Consider the following 18,012-nt stretch of genomic DNA (forward strand, 5'->3'; position numbering starts at 1 on the left):
GAACTCCTATAGCCTTCCCAGCTCTTAAGCAGCAAAAAGGGGTTTATGCTGGGGCTCTCCACACCTCATGTGAATTTCACTCATGATGACCAAAGGACTCTCTTATGCTAAGGTAAAAAAGGAGTCCAACACAAATCTCTGATTCATTGTTTCATCACCATCTCAGATGGTAAAAGTGTGGCTTTCCCTTCAAAGAAAACCCTATGTAAATGCAGCAGATTACAGGAAAATACCTTAGTCTAGCACTACGTTTTATCTCCTACCATTCAGGAACAAAGAAAGGAAAAGTGCACTTTGAGGTATTTGCTAGTCACTTAACTACAGGGATTTTTAGTGAGTCAAACAAAATAGCCCACATGACCAGAAGTCATTATATGGCAGACCTGCATAACAAAACCGTTTCATTCCAATACTCAGTGGACATAAAAACTGCCATCCCTGTTAATAATAATGCTGAGCAGTTATGCTTTTCACCTTCAAAGAACTCTCTGTATTTAAAATGTACAAATCTTAAAGATGTCAAGGACTGAATAGGCATGGAAAATAAACTGCTCACACATCAAAGGGTCAGGGCTGAGGCACCATAGCAGGGTAGCTTGCAGAAGCTTAGATTGCCAATACCTATGCTATGCTTGTCCAGTGGACAAGGACTTCAGTCTTTAATGCTATCAGTCTAGCACCTTTTATTAGTAACATCAAAAACATTTATTTTTAAGTTAAAATTATACTCTAGTTACATTATAGAAGATGGGGATTTCCATCCAGCTACGGGTTCTACAGCTTCCCATTTTCTCTCTAGGATATAGCCTTGAAGGTCTTCCGACGTCCTTGAGCCACGATATCTGCGAAATACTCCATCCATCGCACTGAGGAGCAGACACATGGTAATTACAATAATGCCCTTTATTATAAGAAACTGCCTTTGCAGCCAAAATGAATTACCCAGCATAAGAGGTACTGGTGCCACTTATGAAGCTTGACCTGCACTCCAACTAAATGCGACCCCCGATGGTAAATTAGGGTTCCAAAAAAATTATGAATACTTCACTTCATGAACTCTTACAAACTAAACAATCCTGAGGGATTAAACATCTTTTTAAAAGAAATATACCCACATATACACATCATTATGACAGCGATTTTCTGAGAAACCTAAAAATGTTGGGATTCCAAATCTCATTCAAATTCAATAGAATTCAGGCACCTGGCTTCCTCAGGCTCCTCTGAAATAGCCTTTAGCTTTTTTATTTTTAAAAATCAGTTTATTGTAATAGACCTAACTCTGACATATTATTTATGTGCATTTATCTGAAGGATTCTTACAACATAATGGAGCGGAAGGATGAGGGGGTGTACACCTTACAATCTCTTCCATGAATGTTTTTAATTATGTTATGCATAAACAAGGCATTTACAGACACTATTTTTCTTGGAAACAACTTTAAGTGAGGAATTTACCTGTGTTATCACAAACAAAAGTTTTAGCCCAAAGCTTGAATTACATTTCAGAGAATTAGAGTTTTCTCTTTGTCCATTCATACCCCCATTCTGCTTTCAATTATACCAGTTTAAGACCAAAGTTGCAAGCAGAATTTGGAATGGGCGCGCGCACACACGGTATGTGCACACATTAGATAGAGTTATTTTTAAGTTTCATACATTTAAAAACAATCTAGTAATAAAAAATCCAGTACTACATATATGCAGTGCGAGCAAGTTATTGTTGAGATGAAAACCCAGACTTCAGTCTCCTGATATGTTTATAACATTAAGGTTGCAAATATATTAACATTCCTAGTTTTCCTGCTCAAATAATTCCCTTCAGACTTCATGATTACATACATTTTCCAACAAGATTCTCACTTTGGGATGATACAGCCACAGTAAATCTCAACTCAAAATGAAAATTTCTAGGAAAACCACAACCAAGTGAGAACAGAGGAAAATCTTTGTGCAAATATAAACTATAGCATTAGTTGGTAAAAATGCAATTAAAATTGTCTTTAGATTAAGAAATAGCTGATTTAAATTATATTAATCTGAACTACATATGCACAGCAAGGCTATTTTGTCTTGGAACAAAAAAACTGTTTTAAAAAGATATTTTAAGCTCTAAAATTTATTTCTTCAATTAAAAAACAAAACAAAACCCTATAGCAGCTATCCAGGGTTCTGGGTGCTTATCCCATAAATTAAAACACAAAACAGACAGACACAGGACTTCTTATAGCAATAACCACTCATCCCACACCCTCCAACAGCCTTAGTAGAGAAGGAAAATAAACTGCAAGTCTTGTTCTTAGCCACTGCAACAGCTAATGCTCTGGGGAAAGTGAGGAGAATTATGTTACATAACATACACTATGCCAGAATTATGTTCAACAGGTGGTGGCTATCAACAACCGTATGTAAGGAATCATTTTAATTTGCATCTGTTTACAGGCTCTGCATGATGCTTCATCTGCATGGAAACTGACAGCTTTGATTCCTGTATGATAGAGACTTACTGGTAAATAGTAGGAAGTGTGGTGACAAAAAAACGGCCACTCAAACCTAGTAGAGAGGAAAAAAAAATACAAATCACTTTTGTTCAGCTCAACATCTGAAAAATAAATTTCTATTTTGATTTTCTAAAGATACCTATAAACATTTGTCTTTTCAGAACAAAATGTGAACATGAATGGGGTTATCACATCTCTAATAACACGTTTAGTTGTTTTGTTCTAGAGAATACCACAGTAAATCCATGACAACGCTATTCAATATAAAATATTGTCTAGCATAATAGCAAAAAAAATATGAAAAACTGTTACTTACCTTATGGTAACTGATTCTTTGAGAAGTTTTGTCTGTGTGGATCTAGATGTGGGCATGTAAGATCAGAATCTTTGAATAGCAGCATCTGTTGAGCTGTGCCTGCAACATTCATGTGCTTGCCCCCTTCCTATCCCTACCCGAGGGCATAAAGTGCAGAGTGGTTGCAACAGTCCCTCAGTTTACTTGCTAATTCACAACCACAATTAATGAACACTCCAAAAAAAGCAGAGAGAGGGTGAGTGGGGGGATCCAGCTGATGACAACATCTGAAGGTTACTAGAAGTTAAGTAAATGGAGGTTACTTACCTGTAACAGAAGATTCTTAGAGATGTGTAGTCCCTATCTGTACCCAACATGTACCCTCACCCACTCTGGAGGAGGAACACAAGCTAGTTGGTAACAAAGAGTAATACGATCCAAAATCCATTTTGAAAGTCTCTGGGCTGATACAGCTTGATTACTCAGCTATGGAAATAAATACTTTAGGCATCTTTCTAATATCCTTTGTTCTTTGCAGATAAAAGGCCAAAGCTATTTTATCAAGAGAATGCAGCCATCTCTCCTCATATGAGGCATGTGGTGTAGGAAAAAAAATGATCAGTTCATGAAAGATGACTCATATGAAACTCTGAAACTATTTTAGGTATGAACCTGGGGTGGGGACACAATAAGACCTTTTTGTTACCTTCTTCATGAGATGTTTTCTAAGTCTCAGTTTCCAACCCTCATGAGTTCTGAGGAAGGGGTGGAGGGAGGGCAGATGCTGCACTCGGCAAGAACATTAGCCTCACCCAAGCAATAGCAGCAGCTCTGATGTTCATCACTTCCCAAAAAGGAGTGAGAGCATAAGACACAGTTTTTGAACTCCAGAACCCTGGGCATAATCCCAGATGTCTTGGGGAGAAAAAGTCCCGGGGCGGGGAAGAAATGGGGGAAAGCTATCTAACTATACTAGACTGGACTATACTATAAAGACTACTAAAGCTACTAAAATTACTAAAAAACTAACTATATGCAATATGTTACAGCTATGATGCAGTAAAAAAGGTGCTGACGACACCAAAGATTCTGACTCAGACCTTGCGGCGGTAAGAAGGAACTGGACAAGTGTCAGCCCGCACCACCATTTATGCCCTCGGTTCAGAGCACAAGGAGAGCTACAGCGCACATGCATGCCAATGGACACGGCTTGCAAAAAAAATTCTGGACTAAGGCACATGACAGACACATGTATCCCATGTGTAGAATATGCATACGAACCATCACTTGAAGAAGAACCATTTGTTCTTAATATGCATCCATGGAGATCTCTCTCCCGGTGACTGATGAGCAATGCCATTATGGAAGGTAGAATTGTGCAATCCTAACTGCCAGTAAATAAAGTGATTTTAACACTGTCCTACCAAATCTGGCACCTGATCTTGCAGCGAAGTCAAGGACATAGTGTTTAAACAAAGTGGCTATCTTGCAGATCTCTGATATGGGGATGTTTCTAAAGCATGCAGAGGAGAAACTTTTCCTGTTGTTATGCATACTTCCACCTTTTCATGTTCTCTGTATGGATAAATATCTCCTGTCTGTGTGTTCCATTCTATGCATCCGAAGAAGTGAGCTGTAGCTCACGAAAGCTCATGCTAAAATAAATTTGTTAGTCTTTAAGGTGCCACAAGTACTCCTGTTCTTTTTTTAGAGGAGAAACTGTGGTTTAGTGGAATGAGCTTTGAGGCTTAGAGGAAGAAGCATTCACACCATGTGATAGATACACTGGGTAATCCAGTTCGATACTCTCTAGAAAGAAGTGGCCTCTCCCTTAGCAGCACTACTTTTGGCAACAAATACAGGGAGTTTACCTAAAGGACTTTGTTCTATCAAAATATTATAACAAGGCTCTGAAAAGATCCAAAGTGTGAGGTTTTGTTTCCCCTGGAGAGGAATGGTGTTTTGGAATGAAAGCAGAGAGATCAACAGACTGATTAAAATGGAAATCTGACAATTTTGGGAATAATATTTTAGAGGGGATCTCAACATCTCCTTATCTCTGTGGAATGTTGTGTGAGGATCATCAGCTACGAGCGCTGATGTAACAACAATAAAAAAGACCATCTAAAGAGTAAGTTGGTGTAAACAGCATTCATGAGAAATTCAAAAAGAGATTCCATGATGCTTGTAAGGACAATATTAAGATCCCACATTTGAGGGGGCTCTTTGGTGGGTAAGTATGAAAACTATAGAAACCCTTAGAAATCTGGGGCGAGAGAAAACAGAATATGACTGGACGGGATGGCATGAATAAATGGCTGCAAGGTGGACCTGAATGGAACGAAATAAAAGTCCAGAGTGTTTCAAATGTAGAATACAAATCAAGGATTTTAGGTCTGGGAGCATCCAATGTGTCACGGTTGTGCTGGGCTACCCAAATTGAAAATATTTTCCACTCAGAGGAAATGAATCTGTCACTAGCAGTCAACTGGAGAATATCCAGGCTATCAGGTGTAGCAATTTTGCTTCTAGGTGAAGTACTTTATATTAGTTCTGCGGTCTGTCTGGACAGTTTGGAAGTGCAATTGGAAGCTGAGTAGGAGGAGACTAAGATCTATCAACCAGAATTTTCTTTGCCAATATGGCACTATCAAGATAAGTACAGATGCAGCCTGTCTGATTCTCCATATCACGCAGGTTATCAGAAAGATCAGGGGAGAAACACACAAGACTGTGATTCCACAGTATGATACAGGCATCTTTCAAGGATCCCAGCTCATGAATCCTCTGAAGCAAAAAAGACCAGACACTATTTTCTTTGGTGCCAAACAAGACTATAAGAAGATTCCTCATGGATGTTTTTATAAAATATATGATCTAGGAATTACTTTGGGGAAATTGTATGGTTTATGTTACACCACAGGTCAGACTAGATTATCACAACGGTCTCTTTTGGCCTTAAAAATCGATAAATCTATGAAATACAGGCACGATGATGGAGCTCTTCAGAGATCATTTGTTGTTGCTGATGGATTTCCTGCTTCGGAAGTCTGTTACATTGTTACCGGATCCTGGGAAATGAAGAGCTATTAGAACTATCCTGGATTGTTGACACCATGTCCATAATTTTATTGCCTCCATTCATTGGAGTGATGAACAAGCTCCTCCGTAGTTATTTACTGTTGTGTCTGAGAGAACCCGTACAGTAGAATTCAACAAAACAGGCACAGCGTAGCAACCTCCTCTCTCATGAGGTCAGCTGGCACTATTAATGCTGCTTTTATTGGCGCCTGTGCCAATGCCAGCAATTGCCAACATTGTCAGGTGCAGGCCTCGTGAAGGTCTGAGCCAGAAGTTAAGCCCATGTCACTTGTCCCATCATATGAGTGGTCTTAATGCTCCATCCCAAGAGGAGAGCAAAGGTTTACACTTCTTTGGGAATGAGTAGATTGGCATGAGGAATGATTTTCTGACCTCCTTTGTTTTAGTCAGGCGGCACTACTGGTCTTTGGTGCTAGCCCATACGGCTGGGGGAGGGAGGGAGAGGACTTGGCAGTCTCAGATCCTTATCAGACAGCATTGGAGCATATCTTTGGCGGGTATCAACCTCAACGGTTGCATACTGGCTAACAGGAGCTCCAGCAGACTGGGATTTAGAAGTGACTAGTCCCATATTGGAAATTGAGGTCCATTCTTCATTTCTGAGGTGCCTCTCTTCAACTACTGAAAAACATACTGAGTGTTCCAGGCTTTTCTTGTTTTGGCTGAAAAGATCAGCAAACCAAGCAGAAGCCTGGTACATGGCTCTCACCAAGACAAAAAAAGGTAGTAGTTTTGACAATCTGTGAGGGAAATGGTTTTGTTGCAAGAGGAACACAGGTTTGAAGCCTGAAGGCTTCAAATTTGCTATTTTAGGATTATGATAGTGGCACAAAAGTACCATGGAGAAATTATTTTTTTTTTTAAAGAAGGAATTTTGTTCGGAAATTAACCCTAACTAGGTGAAGACATTGCAAAAGAAAGGAAAAAATTCTGCTATGGGCAGTAAGAGGGAACCAAGGGACTTGTGGCCACTCTGCCCTTTATGCCCTCAAGTGGAGGAAAGTAAGCACAGACAAAGCCCAACAGAGATGTCTAGTCATTCAAAGATTCAGATCTTGTGCACGTCAGGCACATGTGCTTCTAGAGTGATATCCACATGGATAAATACTTCAAGAAGAAATTACTGATTCTGCTATCGCTAACCTTCACTATCATTCATTCATGTATATATTCATTAATTCAGGCATGCAACTTCACACAGGTCTATAAAATTTTGCTAAAAGGCAGCCTGGCAGGAAGTCAGGGACAGTAGCAAGGGGCCCTAAATGCCAATCAGAAGGCACAGGGCCTTATGTGTAAACGCCAACTCACTTGTATATTCCCCCCAGACTTAAGGATCAAACCTCTGAATCCCCACAACTCCCTGATCTTGGCAAAGGAAGTATTTGGAGAGGCATTTTGCTTTGTTTATTCTTAGCCAGCACTTTGGATTTTAAAAACATGTTTTGGGGTTTTTTTTAGGTCTTGTTAAACGATGCTTAAAACAAGGATGACTCTTGCATTATACTAGACCAAAATCTGTGTTAAAAATGAGATGCTAAATGGGTCAACTAGAAGTGAAAATTCAAATACCCAAAAAGCCCTTCAAAATTGTTGCAGTAAGAGGGAATCAGAGTAATATCATATTAATCAGCCAAGACACGGCACTGGATTAAGAACCTGCTACTTATTTCACCTCTAACGCAAGACCAAAAAAAAAAAAAAAAAGAAGAAGAAGAAGAAGTGGGAGAGGAACAAAGGAAGGAAAAGCAATTAGATTAAATAAGGAGGAAACAATGTGAGATTTAAAGCTATGTATTACTTGTTATCGAGGGATCTAATTCAATCTGTAGCACATCAGAACATTTAAAAATATAATCACTGAAATGGAAAATGAAATGGAAATTCACTTTCTGGAGTCACTGCATATTTTTTGATTTACCAAGTTGCATTAGATTAGCTGGAAATTTCTACCCAGCAGTACTTAACTCCTGGTGTTTCTATTATCATCATCATCATCATCATCATCAAAGGAACTTATAACTCTCCTTCATGCTTAGTAATTCCATTTTTTTCTTAAATATAACTGGAGTCTAAACAGATATTAACTTTTTCACATCAGTTGCCAGATATTCTGTTTTATCATTTTAGATTAGTGCTACGAGATTTTATTTGATCTAGAGAAAACATTTTTCAAAGTCATAACAATAAAGTAAAGCACTGATATGTCAAATTATTCTACACCACCATTTTCATTATATCTGCATAGTAACAGTTCCCATTATAGTAGTATAAATTTCTAGAACAAAAGAACAGCCATCCTGGGTCAGACAGATGGTCCATCTATCCCAGTATCCTGTCTTTTGACAGTGGCCAATGCCAGATAATTCAAAAGGAATGAAAAGAAAAGGGAAATCTTAAGTAACCCATCCCTGTTGTCCAGTCCCAGCTTCTGACAGTCAGGGGCTTAGCATCACCCAGAGCATGGGGTTGAATCCCTGACCATGCTGACTAATAGCTCTTAATGGACCTATCCTCCATGAACTTAGCTAATTCTTTTTTTAACACAAATACACATTTGGCCTGCACAACATCTCCTAGCAATGAGTTCCATAGGTTGACTGTGTGTTGTGTGATGAAGTACTTCCTTTTGTTTTAAACCTGCTGCTTATCAAATTTCATTGGGTGACCCCTGGTTCTTGTGTTATATGAAAGGGTAAACACTTCCTTTGTCACTTTCTCCACACCATTCATGATTTTATAGACCTCTACCATATCCCCTCCCCCCCCATTAGTCATCTCTTTTCTAAGATGAACAGTCCCAATCTTTTTAGTCTCTCCTCATATGGAAGCTGTTCCATGCCCTTAATCATTTTTGTTGCCCTTTTGGGTACCTTTTTCATTTCTAATGGATGTTTTTAGAGATGGGGCAATCAGGCCTGCACACGATATTCAAGCTGTGGGCATATCATGGATTTATATAGTGTCATTATTATCTTATTATCTATCCCTTTCCTAATGGTTCCTAACATTGTTAGCTTTTCTGACTGCAGCTGCACATTGAGTGGACATTTTCAGAAGACTATCCATAATTACTCCACTTTCTTGACTAGTAACAGCTAATGTTGACCCCATCATTTCGTATGTTTTCCAATGTGCATTACTTTACATTTATCAACATTGAACTTCAGTTGCCATTTTGTTGCTCAGTCACCCATTTTTGAAAAATTCCTTTGTAACTGGACTTAGCTATTTTACGTAATTTTGTATCATCTGCAAACTTTGCCCCTCACTGTTTACCACTTTTTCCAAATCATTTATGAATATGTTGAATAGCACTGGTCCCAGTACAGATCCATGGGGGACACTGCTATCTACCTCTCTTCAGTCTGCAAACTGACCATTTATCCCTACCCTTTGTTTCCTATCATTGACCCAGTTACTGATGCACGAGAGGACCTTCCCTCTTATCCCATGGCTCCTTACTTTGCTTAAGACCAGTTGGTGAGGGACCTTTGTCAACGGATTTCTGAAAGTTCAAGTACACTATATCCACTGGATCACCCTTGTCCATGTTTGTTGACCCCCTCCAAGAATCCTAATAGATTGGTTGGCATGATTTCCCTTTACAAAAGCCATGTTGACTGTTCCTCAACATATCGTGTTCATCTATGTTTCTGATAAATCTGTTCTTTACTATTGTTGCAACCAATTTGCCTGGTATTGAAGTTGGGATTACCAGTCTATAATTGCAAAGTCTGCCTCTGGAGCATTTTTTTTAAAATTGGCATCACATTAGCTATCCTCCAGCCATCTACACAGAAGACGTAAGTGACAGGTTACATATCACAATTAGTAATTTCACATTTTAGTTCCCTCTGAGCTGTTGGGTGAATACCATTTGGTCCTGGTGATTTATTACTGTTTAAGTTATCAATCTGTTCCAAAATTACCTCTACTAACACTTCAATCTGGGACAGTTCCTCAGATTTGTTACCTTTGACAAATACAGAGAATTCTTTGACTGATGCAAATAATTCATGTAGCTTCTCCGCAATGTCCTTTTTTTCCCTGAGAGCTTCTCTAGCATCTCAATCATCCAGTGGCCCCACTAATTGATTGGCAGTCTTCCTACTTCTGATGTACTTAAAAAAAATTGCTGTTAGTTTGTGTGTTTTGCTAGTTGCTCTTCAAATTTTATTTTTTGGCTTGCCTAACTATACTTTCACACGTGGCTTGCCAGAATTAATGCTCCTTTCCATTTTCCTCAGTTTGATTTCCAATTTTGAAAGGATTCCTTTTTGCCTCTAACCGTTTCTTTTACTCTCTTGTTTAGCCATGGTGGCAATCATACCAAGAGACATGCATAAGGCATGAATGCCGTAAATTTATTAAGTTTGTAATGAATGATATGACCATTAATATGTCTACTTTTCAAAGGCACAGATGGGAGGCAGGTGCCTAACTTCCATTGACCAGTGGGAGTTAGGCACCTGAAAACCATTTAGGCCTTTGAAAGTCTCCCTCACTATCCCTAAGTATTCCCGTTCCTATCCAATTACCTAATCCATCTGAATGGAGACTTTTTGGGGGAGAGCAGGGCAAGGGCATTGACAACTTCTTCCCCACCTGTTGATTACAACCAGGTTACCACTTCCAACAATTATCTTTCCCAGCACACACCTTCCAGCCAAGAACTGGCTCCACTGACATGGGCAAAGCCCCCAATACGATTGCCCCTATGGTTGAAAAATACTTCAACTTAGGTTACAACCAAAAACTGACCAAACTAAAGTAACCTTAACAGGTCCCTTGCAAAAAACTTTCTAGAGCACAAAAAACATGGAAGCCTATGGTCAACTGAATTCCCACATGGGGCACACGGTAACTGTAAACTTATCTACTAAAAGAAAAATCAGATGATGAACCATAGAGAGCCAAAACCACTTAGGCTGCAGTAACTCCTCGCTTAACGTTGTAGTTATGTTCCTGAAAAATGTGACTTTATGCAAAATGATGTTAAGCGAATCCAATTTCCCCATAAGAATTAATGTAAATAGGGGGGGGTTAGGTTCCAGGGAAATTTTTTTCACCAGACAAAACACTATATTATATAGATATACACACAGTATACGTTTTAAACTAACAATTTAATACTGTTCACAGCTATGATGATTGTGACGCTTGGTTGAGGTGGTGAAGTTACAGGGTGGAAGAGGGAGGGATATTTCCCATGAAATGCCTTGCTGCTAAATGATGAACTAGCACTCAGCTGAGCCCTCAAGGGTTAACACATTGTTGTTAATGTAGCTTCCCATCAAGGCAGCACGAACAGGAGGGAGGGGAGACAGCATAGCAGACGGAGACAGAGAGAGCTTGGGGCAGCAGCTGCTCTCTCAACTTCCTGATCCACTTAAAAAGACAGTGCACTTAAGAGTGGGTCAGCTTACTTAAAGGGGCAGTGTGCAGCTCTCTCTCTCTCCCTCCGTTTCCCCTCCCAGCTCTATATGGAGAAGGGGTAAGCGGGGTGCAGGAGCAGGGGGGAGGGGGACACCTTGACATTAGCGCCCCTTCCCCCGCCCCCCTGCACAGCAAACAGGAGTCTCTGGGAGCAACTCCAAGGCAGAGGGCAGGAGCAGCACATGGCAGTGGGGGGAGGGACAACTGAACTGCCAATTGATAGCCTGCTGGGCGGCTGCAGCACAAGGAACTTAGGGGAGCGGGGAGCTGATGGGGGGATGCCGGTCCATCCTGGTTCCAAGCCCCCACCAGCTAGCTGCAACAGGCTGCTCTTCCTGCAAGCAGTGAACAAAGCAGGCAGCAGCCAAACAATGTTAGAAGGGAGCATTGCACAGCTTTAAATGAGCATGTTCCCTAACTGATCAGCAACATAACGAAACAACGTTAACCAGGACGACTTTAAGTGAGGAGTTACTGTATTTGAAAATCCTACCAGTAAGTTTTAAGTTATTTATCAGAAAGACTAATTCTTTAAAATTTTCCCAAACAATTCTGCTTGTCACAGCCTTATTTTTTAAAGAATCATTTTCTTTAAAAAATCATATGCATCACATAAGTGCCTGTAGGGCCTAATAAAGATCAAAGTCCCATTGTTTTAGCACAGTACAAACACAAAAGAGCTTAAAATCTAATAGGGATTGAAAGGTCATGCTCACAATGGAACACTGGTTACAATCTTAACTAGAGTGTTGATATTGCAATACTTAGGAGTTCACTGTTTCTTTAATATGAGGAAGCAGAAGTTCGTTTTATTTAAGGTTTAGCCCATGAGAAAAGAAGAATTGTTTTCACACTCATCCATTTATTAATCTGGTAACAATTTGTGGATTCACTAACTGAAGAACCCATACTGGTAGCCTTTCAATTTCAGAGAATTTTGGTGTTCCTCCAACTTTCTAATAATACAACTCACAAGAACAGTGAGCCCTTAGGAACACCTAGTATTCTTTGTCCTTGAGATTAGAGTTCAGCTTCACAGGTACAGAAAATTAAGTCTGAACTTGTTAAAATTAACAGTATGGAGTTAACTTAATTGCAGTATCACCTGCACTTGAGAAATAAACCCTTAAAGTGTGTACGCACTTCCACGGTTTGATAAAGCAAAACCATCAGCCATGGTTTTCTGATTTGGATCTAACTAGAACTTCCTCCCACTTTTATCGCAAATCATTACTATAATTAAACTTAGCAGAATTCAATTTTTTTTTATTTCAGTGGATGATACTGATGTTTATTTTAAAGCATTTTTTTATTGTCATCGACATAAATTTTCATAGTTGTGGGAAATGTGGGGGGGGGGAGAAGACTAATTATTTAAAAGTAGATTTTGAGAATCAAAAATTTGAAGCTGTATAACCATTAAATCACAAAGTATCCTTAAATCAAATGCTAATAAAAGATGTCAAGCAGCTTTTTTCTTACTTTGCCCATCTTTAAAGTTTCAATCATCAATGGAAATATTTTTTTCACAGGTTTATATGTCTACAGTGAAATTGACGTTTACCGACATTTACTGATAAAAATCTAATCCTTCCAATCTTAACTATAATAAACATTATTCCTTTGCTGCTAGGTTAGAATTGTAAACATATTGCATTTATCTGCACACACTTATAAATCTAACAAAGCTTTTTTATTTCAAAATGTTACCTGTGTCAGACTTATTCAAAAAACAAACCGAAAGCAGGAAATAGCCTATCTGAAAGTATAATTTATAGAACAAGTTTTGTAAAAGCTTTTTTCTATACGTACTTCATTTACAAGAAACAAATTAAGCTGGTCCTTTCAAAATACTTAAAAGCATTACTATAGCTAGATAATACAATAAAGCAATAAAGCAGCCAGCTAAGAGGGGGAGTTTATAAAAATGTCCATTTAGCTTGAGCAGACTTCAAGATTGTTTCCCCAAGTAGAATAATCCATGGTTTTCAACCTTCTTGTTCCCCCCACCATTACTACCCAGTAGGGTGACCAGATAGCAAGTGTAAAAAATCAGGACAGGGGGTGTGGGATAATAGGAATCTATATAAGAAAAAGCCCCCAAAATCGGGACTGTCCCTATAAAATCAGGACATCTAGGCACCCTACTACCAGACAGTGGAAATATCTCAGTCAAGTAACAGACTTCCATGGCAGAGGTAGATCAACACACCGGACTCCTTGTTGTTATTGTAGGTAGACACTTCTATGGGATGTCCACTACAGAAGGCACTAGAGCAGAAGACCCACACTGATCCTTCATTTGGAAGATAGAAACACTATGCTGTTAAATTAACAATGCAAGCAGCACAAAGAAATGGAAGGAAATAACATTTATTTTGATTAAATAATCTAATTTTTCTGAGTTGGCCAATTTTTCAGTTGCCCCAGTAAAATGGAGCATTTCCCCAGTAGTTAAGAGCTACACAGGTTCGGATGTTCCTTTTAAATACTTATATATAGTGCCCATTTCATAGCGTACCTGGTTCTTGAGTGACGTCCACTTTTCCTACAGTGATATCTAGATGCTCACTTTCTTTTGCAAAATTCTCCCATGCTGCTTCAATCTGTTGACACGCTGGACACCAAGGGGCATAACTAAGAACAGAGAAAAATGTATTAGATTAATATACACACACTGAAATATTTTTTTAAATCAGGCTTTCCAGAAAACGCACATCTGATACAATGGAAATATAAAAGTACTGATCACAGATAAGTAGACACTTTCTAATTTTTTCTTATTAAAACTACTGGATTAGGGGAAAAAATCATGAAATCCCAACCAGTTTTAAAAAAATCCCTATGGATTTACAGAAATTGTTTAAACAATTCACAAGTCTGAAAAGATCATCTTTTCCAAATCCTTCACAATGCAGCACAAACAAATAACTCCATTTACACACAAAATGGATTAATTTTCATGGACGCTGTCAAGAGTTACTGAAGCGAGGCGTATCTTCAAAAATTATGTCCTAAAGACGACATTCTACATCACCTTCATACATCTCGGGCCCTCCTCTAAATTACATTGACTCTAATTTGTTACTTGATATTATCAAGGCAGGGCACCTATGCTATCAAAGCATATTTGTCTTGACAACATTCTTTAGAGATGCACCCTGACAAAATAAAGTTCATCAATCAGGAAAAAGGCAAACAAGAGCCTATAAAGACTACATGTAGGTGTCTGATATGAAAAAGTGGGAAACTTAAACAGAAGAGGAAACAATGAGTTTCCAGAGCCAACTGGAAGGGGGCTGGGAAAGTGGAGAGGCACCACAACCTGCAACAGAAGCTAGGAGTAACAACCTGGACATTAGAACATGGCAACTGATAGTGACAGCTGGCAACAACAGCACAATTTTGTTTTTTAAGGTCTGGCAGGAAATCCCCATCCCTCTATTATATTCTCCCAAAGAACATGAGGGAGATATACAGTGATAGCTTGCCTAAGGCAGCTGTTGAGCTAAGGATAGTTTCACAGTACTCTGTGTCTGAAAGTTTTATTTGTTTTTCATAGAATCATAGATTATTAGGGTTGGAAGGGACCTCAAGAGATCATCTAGTCCAACCCCCTGCTCAAAGCAGGACCAATCCCCAAATCCCTAAATGGCCCCCTCAAGGATTGAACTCACAACCCTGGGTTTAGCAGGCCAATGATCAAACCACTGAGCTATCCCTCCCCCTCCATTGAGCAGGAATGGCATCCCACCCAACCGCATCATCCTCAATAAATACTTATTATTTGTTCCTATAATTCTACTTTGGACAGCTGGCCTTCCTCCTCTAAAGGAGGAAGATTCCCTGTGTGGGACCATGTGCACACATCCAAACCGAATCACCATGTCTGTGGCCTGATCTTTTTGCATTTATCCCCCTGTGCGCCACTCTGTGAAGGAGAGCAGTGAGGGGAAAAAACACCATGCTGTGCTCCGTAGGTCAGAAAGGGAAAGTGTTATTTTATTTATTTCCTCTTTCACAGTTTGTCACTATGATCCTGCTTTGGGGTGCGGGGGAGGAGGGTCGATTGGGAGGGGAACACAAAATTGGACTCAGGTTGTTTTCAAAATAATTTCCAGTGACTAGTACTCCCATTGCCTTCTACAAGCATGGGGTTATCGTTTCCCCTCCTCCACTTGGGCTCCTTTTGGGTGTCAGCGAAGGGCTCCCCAGAAGCTCTACCCCTTTCTGCTCCATGGAAGCCACATGGACCAGATGGGTCTGTGTTTCCCTGGAGGTCTCAGCCTGGGATAGGAGTAGGCATGCCCTGGGGGGTGAGGGGGTGGGATGTTATAGAGGAGGCAGCAGCAGGAAGGAGCTGTGCTAAATTGCCCTGTTAGTGCACTCTCTGGCATTAAAAAGGTGCATGTTGCGTCTGGTGCACTCCATCCGTGACTCAGACAGAACTGGAGGAAGAGAAAGATGCTGAGCTCTACAATCGTAGCTGTTGATGTGGGCTGTAGAGACTTAGGCACTATCTTTCATTTGGTACACTGCCCTTCTGGCTCCACTCCCCTCACGGAGATGGGGGGACAGGCTGTCCCCAGACCTGATTTTTCCAATCCTGCCTGGCTCCTTTCCTGCCCCAGGGGAAAGGGTCCAAGGTCCACCACCTCACCCCACCCCGACTAGGTTCTGAGGAGCAAACTCCATCCTGCCCACTAAGTCAGCCAAGATCCCCAATGACGCACTTAATAACGTCTGTCCCCTGCTTGACCCTTTTCCTTTTGCCACAGGTTTTCTTTAGTTTAGCTCTCTTCATGAAGTCTGAAGGGTCACCATCTACTGCAAACATCTCCAAAGAGGATGCAGAACTGATGAGACTAATGCGGAGTCAAAATGCTAGTTAGAAATTTGAAATAAAAAGTTGACATTTTCCTCAGCTCAGCGGTCTGGTTGGGCTTCCAGCAAAACTGTGGAGGTAGATAAAACAGGTAAAATCCAGGGGGCAGGGCATTCCCCTTGCTGCCAGTGACTGACAGGTCTGGTTCTGCCCCCAAGGTATAAGCAGGATTTTAACACATCTGTGGACCCTAGCACAAATGAAGAACAATTACTTTTTATCTTTGTTAGTAGTCTTAGCCCTTAGGTTAGCCGGTGTTAGATATATTTCTCAAGCCTTTTCTCTTTTGACTACCAAGAAACTGTACTCCTTTAATGAGCTAATGCAGCATACACAACAATATTTCTAGTTGAAAGATGCTGTCTTTTCTATTCTTAAATCTGACTTCTTCTGATTAGATATAACTATGTATCTGGAACAAAATGAATAGATGACCGGGGCAATTTCATAGGGGAGAAAAACTATGAATTTTGCTTAGTATGATTGCTTAAAAATGTGTCTGATAGCTGCTTCAATGCCACTAACAACATATGAGAGAATCTGATGTCATTTTAGAAATTAAAAGGGAAATTGTGATTGGAAAAAAAATGTGTATTGCTTGTGATAATTAGAAATGGAAGCCTTAGCTTGAAAGCTAATATAGTGGAATTATGAAGCAATGGCATATGTATGAGACTATTTAAAAACAAAAGAATATAACATATCCTGAGAGGGAACAAACATTTACAGATAATATTGTAGAAATGCATTTCCCAATAGAGAAGCAACACATTTTTGTACTGTACTTTTTAAGTCAGATTCCCTAAGAGAAAGAGCTTCTGACAAATAAAGCAGATAATATTAACAGAAAAAAAGTCTGTAAAATAACCCTGTGCTCTATGAAGAAAAGAATAAATCATTGAGGTACATTCAGAAATCAGAGAGTAGTCAGAAAATACAGAAGACAAGAAGAAAAACTATTTAATGAGAAAGCAAAAGGTAAGAGATAAAGCCACTGCAGACAGCTGATGTGAGAGCTATGATAAATATAGTAAGAGTATTGAAAGAAAGAAAATCCATAGGCCAACATCCAAGCAAGCAAAATTGGGAATTAAGAATACTCCTAAAGCATTCCACATTCAGAATAGTAAGAGAATTAAGTATGTGCTATTCTTTTAGAATTCAAAGCTTCTTGTTTGCTGAGAGTTGAAAATGTAAAGTTTAAGAACTATGGGAAAGAAAAAAAATAAATGAGAAATGTTAAACTAAAGCAGAAGTATTTTATATTGTGAGGGTAAAATGTAAGCAAAACCCTCTCTTACACTACAACCAGATTTATAGGAAAGGCTAAATGGGACTGTGTCACTGTAGGCTAAATTAAATTGACAATATTAAAAAGCTGGGCACAACTTAAAGTAATATATTGAATAAAGGAGAGCGGTTTTATTGAGAGGAGGGTTTTGGGCAAGAACATGAAGTCTCCACTCTAACCACAAAAAAAGAAAATATAAAATAAAATAGGCAACATATAAATATTTAGATGAAAAAAAAAAGGAAGATGAAGATGAACTTAACACTGATACCTGGAGCAGGCTTATACAAGACTGTTTATATTACATAACAACATACCCTGCCCAAGATATGCAAGTGGCACTGAGAGCAATGGGAATTTCATTTACAACCAGAGGACCCTTGTTCGCACATCGACCTACATCTGTTATGCACATACCACCCAATACAATGCATAAACCCTGTAATATAAGCAACCCCACAGCCTTCTCTCTCATATACGGTATGTCCAACATCCTATG

The 18,012-nt window shown here is 39.4% G+C and overlaps 1 protein-coding gene across 2 annotated transcripts in view; it reads right to left on the minus strand.

The window, feature by feature from the left end:
* TMX4 (thioredoxin related transmembrane protein 4) overlaps nucleotides 1–18,012 on the minus strand; it is a 59,187-nt gene that overhangs the window by 22,769 nt on the left and 18,406 nt on the right. For both annotated transcript variants that reach the window (XM_039531581.1, XM_039531580.1), the window contains exons 2-4: nucleotides 13,859–13,974; nucleotides 2,508–2,553; nucleotides 738–866 (exon numbers count right to left, since the gene is read on the minus strand). In XM_039531581.1, coding sequence (XP_039387515.1) covers nucleotides 738–866; nucleotides 2,508–2,553; nucleotides 13,859–13,974 — 291 coding nt within the window. The remainder of the gene's footprint in view (nucleotides 1–737; nucleotides 867–2,507; nucleotides 2,554–13,858; nucleotides 13,975–18,012) is intronic.

Source organism: Mauremys reevesii, linkage group 3 (genome assembly GCF_016161935.1).
Source record: "Mauremys reevesii isolate NIE-2019 linkage group 3, ASM1616193v1, whole genome shotgun sequence".
Classification (NCBI taxonomy): domain Eukaryota; kingdom Metazoa; phylum Chordata; order Testudines; family Geoemydidae; genus Mauremys; species Mauremys reevesii.